Source organism: Bactrocera oleae, chromosome 5 (genome assembly GCF_042242935.1).
Source record: "Bactrocera oleae isolate idBacOlea1 chromosome 5, idBacOlea1, whole genome shotgun sequence".
Taxonomy (NCBI): Eukaryota; Metazoa; Arthropoda; class Insecta; order Diptera; family Tephritidae; genus Bactrocera; species Bactrocera oleae.
This window is the reverse complement of record NC_091539.1, coordinates 32,195,569-32,207,160: the sequence shown is the minus strand read 5'-3', so window position 1 is coordinate 32,207,160 and position 11,592 is coordinate 32,195,569. Positions and strand designations below refer to the sequence as shown.

The 11,592-nt window shown below is 33.4% G+C and overlaps 1 protein-coding gene across 5 annotated transcripts in view; it reads right to left on the bottom strand.

Moving 5' to 3' along the window:
* Nucleotides 1-484: 484 nt before the first annotated feature.
* Nucleotides 485-11,592, bottom strand: part of RhoU — a 74,271-nt gene continuing 63,163 nt past the window's right edge. For 2 of the 5 annotated variants that reach the window (XM_036371857.2, XM_036371856.2), the window contains 3 exons: nt 6,462-6,721; nt 3,328-3,420; nt 485-885 (listed from right to left, as the gene is read on the bottom strand). In XM_036371857.2, coding sequence (XP_036227750.2) covers nt 775-885; nt 3,328-3,420; nt 6,462-6,721 — 464 coding nt within the window. In that variant the 3' untranslated portion in view covers nt 485-774. Of the gene's footprint in view, nt 886-3,327; nt 3,421-5,595; nt 5,675-6,461; nt 6,722-11,592 lie in introns of those variants that run through there. The other 3 variants (XM_036371858.2, XM_070109590.1, XM_070109591.1) reach the window with 3 other exon arrangements.

Here is an 11,592-nt window from a genome sequence, read left to right as displayed (position 1 = left end):
ACGTGCCAAAACGACGCAGACTTAAAAGCTTAACCTTACGTATACTCCTTCTACCGGCAACAGTCTTATGATACTTCTAAGCATTATTGACGAAATATATAATCTCAAAATGCATAACCCAATATTACATATACTTAATATAAAGAATTTATACAATATATACAAAAAAAAAAATATATATATATATGGTATATAATGGATGGAATGCGAAATTTTATTTAGTTTTTATAAAAATACTTTATATGCATTATACATATGTATTTGTGAATATTTATATTTTTCAAAACACGATGTTGTACTTAGCAGATATATTCATGGTCATCTCTCTAAGGAATATATCGTTCTTAATCTATTAACAATTGACAAAATATCGACCTTAATAACATAAATGTGTTAATATTCGAAATATTATAAATAATAAAGTTATATGTATATATAAATGTAGGTTTATAAGAATAAAATTAAATACAAATAAAAGTAAGTATTGTGTTTTAAACAATTAATTTAATGATTATTTTCAATTATCTGTGCCTATAGCGTGTATACATACTCGTAAATGTACAACTAATCTTAATCAGTCTATAAAGCTGGACTTCACGCTAACTTTAATCACAACAATACATACTTAAGCGATTTGCGTTAATACATGAATATCAGTAGAAACATATATATATTCATATATATGTATGTATTTATATGTGTGTAAATTCTTTAGCAATAGTTATATATGTATGCGCTGCATATTTGTTACATATACCGAATTAGGAAGCATTCCTACGCCAAACACAGTATCTTTTTCCATAATGGTGGCGTTGGTGTGGGAGGCAATATAGTTGGTGTCAGTCCTTCCCAAATTGCAGTGTCGAAGACTTCTTTGACTTTATCCTGTAAAAAAAATGAAAATTAAATCCAATATGAATAAATTAAATTATTGAATAATAATATTAAACAAATTATCCCACCCACCGAATAATATAATACTAATAGAAATATTTTTGTTTTATTTTATTGAGATATTTCACGCTAATATCGTTATGTGCAATGTAAACTCAGGCAAAGGGACGAAATTCAACATATGGGTTTTATGTCGTTAAGAAGAACACATGTTATAATTTTATTGAAATGACTAACTATTCTACTTAATCCTGCCATATGTTATGTTACATGGCAGTGTTTAGGCAGTTTTAAAAATTAACTATATACATAAATACGTAATACATTCTTTATTAGACTTAATTTTTTTTAATAATGCATATATGTATATGAGCAATTTTGTTTTCACACAATCCCTCAACCGTTTCGGCCATTGATCAATAGCAGTACACACAGCTTCTATTGGTAAATTTCTGCGGTATATTCGACAGGCCATGTTCACCAACTATGGGTCCAAACTGTAGTCCAATGGATTCAAATCTGGACTTCCAGACTACTCTCATCTGTAACAAGAAATATTGCTTTTAAGTCACTGCTGGATTATTGCATTGTGTGCTGGAGCAGATGCTTGCTAGAAGTTCCAATGCTTAACTGCTATACCACGCCTTCTAAAATCTCCTGCTGATACATTTTTGCCGCAATTTTAATTCTTTTTCCCCTTTTAGACTTTGTAACAGAAGGCCATAACGCAACACTAGGTTTGGGGGCAGTGAATCGATTTTATCCATGCCAACTTATTATCCTTGAGATACCTCACATATTAATCGATACTTATATCTGATTCCTGGGGTTGGGGAAATTATAGTCCGGGGTTGGGTTGAGGTTTTAAAATTTTTGTATTATATATATTTTTATTGAGCCGATTGGTACAAAACTTCCGAAATTGCGAGTATTTTTTTTTTGAACTTTTTACATGAGGTTTTTAGTGTTCAAAGCTCTAAACCATTTTCCCCACAACTCACGTTGAATTCGTTTATCTACATAATTTCAAAACTACTGCACCTATCCTTTTGACATTTTAACACTATTTCTGTACATAATTCCTGAGGTATCGCCGGAGAGTTATTTTATTAATTATTACCCTGAACAGGGTATATTAATTTTGCCACGAAGTTTGTAACACCCAGAAGGAAACGTCGGAGACCATATAAAGTATATATATAAATGATCACCGTGACGAGCTGAGTTGATTTAGCCATGTCCGTCTGTCTGTCCGTCCGTCCGTCTGTATGTACGCGAACTAGTCCCTCAGTTTTTGAGATATCGATCTGAAATTTTGAACACTTCTTTTTCTCCCCAAGAAGCTGCTCATTTGTCGGAACGGCCAATATCGGACCACTATAGCATATAGCTGCCATACAAACTGAACAATCGGAATCAAGTGTTTGTATGGGAAACTCTTTCATTTGACGAGGTATCTTCACGAAATTTGGCACGGATTATTAGTTAAGGCAACAATGTAATCTCCAAAGAAATTATTCAGATCGGATGACTATAGCATATAGCTGCCATACAAACTGAACAATCGGAATGAAGTGCTTGTATGGGAAACTCTTTCATTTGACGAGGTATCTTCACGAAATTTGACATGGATTATTATTTAAGGCATTAATCCAATCCTCGAAGAAATTGTATAGATTGGGTGACTATAGCATATAGCTTTCATATTAACTGAACGATCGGAGTAAAGTGCTTGCATGGAACATTTTTTTATTTGACGAGGTATCTTCACGAAATTAGGCACGAGTTATTGCTTAAGGCAACAAATTATTCTCCACAGAAATTGGTCAGATCAGATCACTATATCATATAGCTGCCATACAAATTGAACGTTCGGAATCAAGTTCTTGTAAGGGGCCTTTGTTTTTGTGAAGGGTATTATAGCTTCGGCGCAACCGAAGTTAACGTTTTTTCTTGTTTTTATTTCACAATAAGAAATTTGCTGGTTTAGTCGCAAAATATTGCCCTTTTTCATTTAAAGTGTTTCAAAAAAAATTTTTTTATTTAAACGTCGAAAACCCTTCTCGGCGTTACCTGAAAAAAACCATTACTTAAGAAATGATTTTTTGACTTCGGATGATCCAGCACCATGTTATGATGGGCATCGCAAATCACTTTTTTCCGTTCGAATAATTGCTGTCGTTGCCATATTTATTAATTTTATACAACAATCTGTCAATGTCAATGTCATACTGTGCTATTGATTTGAATAATTAGATTTTAACTTTTTACAATTTATATAGGACTTTTAAAAATTATTAAATTTTTTAGCGAAAAAGTTGGCAGCGAATTGCTTATTCCAAAAAAATGTATCAATATTTATATTATACTCTCGGAAATTTTAACATGTTAAACAAAATTTTATATAACAGAAAATGAAACAAATCGTCTAACCTGTGTTGCTGATGAAGTCTCAATGTATGACGCTCCTATGCTTGCAGCCAAATCCCAGGCATCTGAATGTGAAATTGGACTTTCGCCATTAAGCTAAAAATTAAAAAATTATACAAATTATTGTAGTTATAAAATAGTACATAGTTGTTTTTAACCAATAGTAAATATACATATGAATTCGGTTCCCACGATAGTCGGGTCTACGTAAGCGGAACGGACCGGATTCTGCTGCTACAACAACATCAACATACATAAGCATTAATTTAGACTATTTTTCTTGTATTGAAATATTTAATAACTTTTTTTTTGCAATTTTATTAGTTTTCATATTCTCTGAATGAAGAGATAATAGAACTTTTACTTTTGCACAACTAAGTTTTTTCAACCACCTACTTCAATATACACAAGTAATGTTCGGATGTAATCGAAGATTTTATACTCTTGCAACTTGCAAGGATCAAAGACGGCTAAATACCTTCAGATGTTGGCAAAACTTTATATTAAAATATGTTGCGAAGTAATAAAACATTCATTATTCGACGAAATCCTGAATGGCTTACAATCAAATTTGGTAATTTATTAAGTTATATTATAGGTCATAGGCTCACTTAGTTTTATTGTTATACAAGGTGCGTTCCAAAATAAACAGTAAAAAAGTAACAAAGTAATCTATATTGGCGCCATCTATATGTCGACTAGTGCGTAAGAATCTGCTATCCTTTATCGACTTCCAGTAAAAATTTAATGACATTTCATCTATTGGAAGTGAAGTTATTGAGTTTTAACTGTCAGTATGTTTTTGTCATCGGTGCGAAAATGAGCTTCGAACAAAGAGCCAACATTAAATTTTGTTTTAAAATTGGTAAAACTTTTACCGAAACCTTTCAATTGATGAAACAAGTTTATGGCGATGATTGCCTATCCCGTAGCAGAGTTCACGAGTAGTTTCAACGTTTTCAAAGTGGTCGTGAGGACATACATGAGAAATGAGCCGAAACCCAAAAAATCGCGCCTGGAGAAGTCAAAAGTGAAGACAATGCTGATTTGTTTTTATGGTTCCAAGGGTATTGTCCACAAAGAATTTGTTCCACCCGGCCAAACCGTTAATGCGGTATTCTACCTTGGAGTTTTGAAGCGTTTGGTGCGCCGTATTCGACTTGTTCGGCCCGAATATCGCGAAGATGGAAGTTGGCGTTTGTTGCACGATAATGCGCCGTCTCATCGATCGACGCTTGTGGCCGATTGTTTGACCAAAAATCACATTTTAACAATCAACCACTCCCCGTATTCACCTGATATGGCACCGTGCACCTTTTCGGAAAAATGCAAAAACACTCGTTCGACATGCTTTTGGACTGGGCAAAAATCTGTATTAAAGCAGAAGGAGACTATTTTGAATAAAATTAATTGATTTTGCCGATAACATTATTTGTTCTGTCTTTTTTGAAAAGTCCTGTTTACTTTGGAACGCACCTTGTATTATACTTCGCGTCAGCTAAAATTTTATAAAAATATCTTCAAATGTGATACATGTGATATCAACTCAGCCGATGAGGACATTGGGACAGTTATGAAGCCACTCGTTTAATTTCAATATATTCATTAGTGCTTGATTTATATACTGGAAAGTCCAAAGATCAGATGGAATTTAAATTTGTGTTATATGGGAAGTAGGCATGGTTTTAATCTGCTTTCGCAAATTAGTAACATAGGCATTAGGGTAGAGCGAAAAAAATTTTTTTTTTGCTTTGCCTGAGGGTAAAATCTGTAGATTATAAAAAAAAAATTGTTTAAGATCTAGAGGCGGCCCACTTAGTTTTAAAGTAAATTCCGAGTTAAAATTTTGTTTGGACAAGAAAAAATTAGTTTTGGTTTAAACTCTTTACATTTAAATAAAAATTACCGAATGTGACGGTTTTTGACTCAAAATTTATTTTGACGCTTAAGGAAAGCATGTTGTCGTTTAAAACTTTTCTTTAAAACTCTAATAATGATCACAAAAAATTTTTTTAAGTTGATATCTTTTAATTGGCCAGAAAGAGGACTCTCCACAGCTGTTAGAACACAAAAATTTTTTACGAAATAAAAATTTTACCTCGAAAATTTACTTTAAAACTGTGTGGGCCGCCTCTAGATATTAAAAACAATTATTTTATTGGTCCAAAAATGTTTTCTTTTTATAATCTCCAGATTTTTCCCCCAGGCTAAGCAAAAAAAATATTTTTTTTGGCTCCACCCTAATAGGCTAGTCAGGATAATGTCACTTACCATTTGGTTACTATCGGTCAAGTAGATCCCGAAATATTGGTTTTCACCTAAAGGTCACGCCCATTGTCCAATTTTTGTCCTGGCTCATATAAAACTTAATTATACCATCATATTATATGTACAATTAAAAGTATATGGGGTTTTTTAATGAGTTATCGTACTTTTACTTTAAAATCGTTATATGAGGAGTGGGCGGAGTTATCACCCGATTTTACCCATTTTCACATGTCGGTAAAGGAAAATATTTGTTCCCTCAGAATTTGGTTATTAAAGCTTTATTGGTTTAGGAAATAATCACATTAAAACTCTTGGACGGCAGGGCTACGCCGACTTTTGAACTGCAGATGCCCCTCTCTAATGCGATTCGTTAATAAATAACAGTTTTATATCTTGTTATGGAGCTTAGTTATGGCCATTTATTTATTTTCGATTAATGGCGTTTTGTGGCCGTGGCAGTAGTCCTATTACGCCCATTTACAATACCCCCATCCTTATGGTGCTACAAAACATGTATACCACGTTTCATCAAGATATCCCAATTTTTAAATTTATATACAGTTACAGCTTGCAAAGACGGACGGACGGACGGACAGACAATCACCCGGATTTCAACTCGTCTCTTCATCCTGATTTATACATACAAACAACCGTTAGGTGAACAAAACTATTATACAATACTTTGTAGAAACATGTTGCAAGATAGATAGATATATAATAATAAACATACAAATATATAATAACAAACATCTAGGCATTCCGCTCGTTATATATGTATGTACATATGTAACTTAAAATAGATGCATTATTGTATTAAGGAACCGTTAGGTGAACAAGACTTGTGCAAAATTTTCCGACGGTTAACAAACCTGCAAATTTTTCAACACCTTCGAATTCTTACGCAAATCGGCCTGTGTTCCAACGAGTATAAGGGAAGCTTTTGACTTGGAAAATTTTGGTGCCCACTTCGTTTTAACAGCATGAAACGTCTCTGGTCTCACAACGGAGAAACATAAAACGAATACATCGCTATCGGGATAGCACAATTGTCGCAGATTATCCAATGTGTCTTGTCCTGCCGTGTCGCAGATGGTTAAATGTACAGGATTATCGTTTACCAATACATCCGCTGAAAAACAAAATTTAAGTTGTTAGAAGAATGTAAAAATTTTTCAAACATTTTTAAAAAGCTAGTCTTTGTAAAAATATGTGAAAAGGGTTAAAAAAAAAGGCCGCGGACGAACATTAACTCGTTAAAGTTAAGTAAAAATTATTCAAACGGTACTTCGAATTGTCTTGCAACTTGTAAGGATATAAGGATTGTGAAATATATATACAACAAGCAAAGAAGAGTTAAGTCCGGGGGTAACCGAACATTTTATACTCTTGCAACTTTCCAGGATCAAAGTCGGGGAAATACCTTCAGGTGTATATAAATTATATTAAAACAATAAAAAACGTTTACTTTGGTTGCACCGAAGCTATAATACTCTGCACAAATACAAAACATTCCAAAAGAATAAAAGAACTTTAATGCGATCGTTCATTTCTTCGGAGATTGCATTATTACCTTAGACAATATCCCATGTCAAATTTCGTGAAGATACCTCCTCAAATTAAAACGTTTTCCATACAAGCATTTGATTCTGATCGTTCAGTTTGTATGGCCGATGAGCAGCTTCTTGTAGAGAAAAGGACGTGTGCAAAATTTCAAATCGATATTTAAAATACTGAAGGACTAGTTCACGTATATACAGACAGACGGGCATGGCTAAATCGACGCAGCTCGTTATGCTGATTATTTATTTATATATTTTATGAGGTATCCGACGTTGTTTTCTGGGTGTTGCCAACTTTGTTGCAACTTAATATACTCTGTTCAGGGTATAAAAATGTAGCCAAAAGGTTCAACTTCATTGTTCGACGAAATCGTTCGTTATTAAAATATAACACATTTTGTTCAATCTTAAAGCCAGGTCGAAAGTCGGAAATCGTTATATAGGGTATAAGGCGGGCAGGAAAATGGAAGTTTGCATTAATTTTGGACATTGCATATATATGGAGAAAAGTTGCTTTCTAAATTTTATTGAAATAACTGCCACGTTGGCTGATATACGTGGTACCGGAACTGGAAGTTTGAAAATATTTACATTAGGTATATGGGGTCTATGACCCAATTGAAACTATTCTCTTAAAAGGGTATATTATTATCAAAGAAACCTTTTCCCCAAATTTTAGTAATATATCTCAGAGATTGACCGGTAATTTCGGAAAAAAGTCAACCATATGCACTGGGGTCCATATATTCGGTAAGTGGTAAGATCCGATTTTGACAATTATTAGACTCGAGATGGCAAAGGCACTTTTAGTGCAAAACTATATAGCGACATATGCATTGGTGCTTGATTTGTGTACTGGAAGTGAAAGAACCAGATGGCATTTAAAATTGTGTTGAAATTCGTCAAGTAGATCCGGAGATATTCACCTAAACGTGGGCGGTGCCACGCCCATCATCCATTTTTCATCATCTTTACCCTGGCTCGTATAAAGCTCTTTTGTACCATCCTGTGGCCCTTCTTCGTAGAAGGTCCTCATTTTTTGCCCAGGGACACGTGTACTGGGTTTCATTACGATATCTCTATTTTCTCTCAACTCAAGTTACATGGACAGATGGACAGACAGATTTCAATCATCCGGATTTCAACTCGTTTCGTCATCCTAATCATTTATATATACAAGTACATATAGAATTTTTGTAATATGGTTATCATTTTCAAGGAATTTCCGTTTGCTTATATTGTACTAACTTCAAAGTGACCTTATCATTTTATCGGGCACCTTATAACCCTGTATCTTATTCAATTATTTTTAGGTGATACAAAGAACCGTTAGCTGAACAAAACTATTATACTATGTAGCAACATGTTATAAGAGTATGAAAGTTCGATAAGTTTTTGACAACAGAAAAGGTTAATCAAGTTTTGTGGGCTCTTCGATTTTTGAATTTTGAAAGAAATTGATCAAAGAATATGTATTGAATTTTGTGTTAAAAATGGAAAAAAGTGCTCCAAGGCACTTAAATGTTAACTGCGGAATTCGGGGAGTCCACTTCATCTCAAAGAAGTTTTTTTATGTGGTACAAGCGCTTTACAGAGGGCCGAGAAGATGTTGATGACGATGAGCATCCTGGAGGAGCGACCACGTCAACAAGCGAAGAAAATATCGAAACAGTGAAGAAAATTGTTCTTCAATAACGTCGAATCACTATTAAGAAAGTTGCATAGGATGTTGGCATATCAATCGGCTCATGCCATTTAATTTTCTCGAATGTTTTGGGCATGAAACGTGTGCCAGCGAAGTTTGTTCCGAAATTACTAAATTTTGAGCAAAAGCAATATCGCATTAGTATCGCTCGGAAGTAGTTGAATGAAGTCAGTCCAGGTTTGCTCAAACGGGTCATAACTAGTCCCTGCGTCTTTTTCCTATTCCCAAAACTGAAGAAAGCAGTGAAAGTAAAGTGTTTTGCTAGAATAGATGGGATCAAATCAGAATCGAAGAAAGAGCTGCCATACCAAAAACGCATGTCAGAAGTGCTTCGAGGATTGGAAAAAGCGTTGACACAAGTGTATTATATCCGAGGGGGATTACTTTGAAGGGGACACAATAGATATTGATGAATAAATAAGTACTTTTCAAATAAATTCACCTTTTCCGTTGAACACACCTCGTATATTTGACACCGAATTTTACGAAGCAAGGCATTTCGACTTAACCTTATTTTGATATCCCGAATAATATATAATATCAGGAATATAAAAAACAAAAATAACTCAGTATGTAAATAAATTCAAACATTGGGTAATGAAAAATAGGAATTTATTATATCCCATAAACTACACTTTCCGGAGACGAACAATCGGATCATGCCTGCTTCTCTATTACTTTTCAATAAATAACCCAAACGTCAATATAAATGAATATTGAAACTTATGCAATATTTTTCAGACGGCTCATTTTTTCTTTTACATAAATTAAATTTAGTTAAACTTTTGATAATATTTCCATTTTTTTATTCACTTGCCTAGAAATGAGGTAAAGGTTTTCACTTTTTGCGGACTCAATAATGTTCTTTACAAGATTTATTCATTAGCATTTTAATACATGTGCTGCTCTGTAGTATTTGCTCAAGTGTGTGTTAGCCTGGAATAAAAAAATGCATGCTAGTCGAAATGCAGAGTTGGAGAGCACAATAATGGTATAAATATCGTTTGTGACCGCACTAGAGGAACATTCGAAGACGTGTACAATAGAGTACATTGAAGCCATGAAAATTTTACTGTTTCTAGTCATGGGCGTTGCGATCCTAAATTACGGTCAGGATAACAGAAGAAGATTCATCAGAAGGATAAGTCAATAAGCGGCATATAAAAACGCCACCACGAGTAGGTGGAATTTTGTAAAATACAGCAATTTGTTTGTTTGATCGAATAGCTTGACAAAAATAACAATTTTTCTGTAGACCACAGCCAAGGTTTTGCAATTTTTTTTTAATATGGATATTTTTTTTTATTAAAACTACTGCACTACTTTCGAAATTTTTAACACTATTTTTTAACATAATTTACGAGGTAACGCCGGAGAGTTATTTTAAAAGTTATTAACAATTTTTATTTTACAATAACAAATTAACCGATTTTTTTGCAAAAAAATTGTGTTTTTCCGTTCCAAAAATATTTAAAATTGTAACTTCGAAAAAAACCCCCTTTACGTTACCTTTGGAAAACTATTATCTAACGAATGAACCATGATTTGTTCGGATTATTCAGAACCAATTTATGAGTGGCACCGCTATTCACTTTTTTTCGAGAAGTGTTCGTGTAATTGCTACTATTGTCCTATTTTCTAATGTATCTCCGTAAAACAACATACATTAACAACATTCATCTAATGTCATACTTTAACGTACCATTAGTTTTAATAAAGAGGATTTAACTATGCCGACACGAAAAATTCACAAAAGCATTCGTTTTTTTTTGCACAAATCGTAATTTTCGTGATTGCTCGATTCTGTGTTGCAAATATTACTGAGTTCAAAATTTTGCATAATTAAATATATATTGACCGATAAGTAAACAAAAAGTCACTCAGAAGGAGCTTTATAGCAAAAAAAATATTTCTATCCAGACATTGAGCATAACAAATTAATAATAGATTCCCTCATAAAGGTTCTAAATTGTAAAATATTAAGTTTGTAATCATATTTTTATATCGTAACAAGTAACAAGTTGAGTGAGTAATCAAGACGTCAGGAAAGGTTCGACGGATGAAGGCAATCATTTATTGGTAAGTGAAGTACTGGGTTTACAATTTAAACTTTTTGCTCACTTAAACAGCTGGAAGGATCTAAAATTTGTCTTTTGTTAGATTTCGGTTGTATGCCTAGTCATAAAAAGAAGCTATACTGTTTACGAGCCCATGAGACACAAGAGCAGAATACCACGGTGGCAACGATAACTCTCTATCAGGCCAAGATTAAGCATAACACAAATCACTGACACAATCTTTTTGGTTGACTTTTTAACGCGTGTATTAATCCGTATCGTCACCTAAAATGCAAAGGCGCATATCATCAAAAAAATTCGAAATTGAGTTTTTTATTGATTACGAATCACTAAATCATGTTTTTCAACTATCAGAAAAGTTATTACCAGAATTCAAAGTATCGCATCATTAGTTGCATGATTTTCGTTTTTAGTTTTTTCCTTCTCCTGCACACTGTGCACTGTGAAAAGTGATGTTACGTTAGTTTGAATTTTAGAGAATATATCTTATGGTATTTGGTACTAGAAATGGATGAGATTGGCCTATTGCTTTCTCTTACCGAACATAAATCTAATAACATGATTTTCGTGACTTTACTAAAAATGAATGTGACTTTTGGAATATTCGTGAAATTAAAGAACTCAAAAAAAATGAATATTCCGAATGAAGAACAAGTTT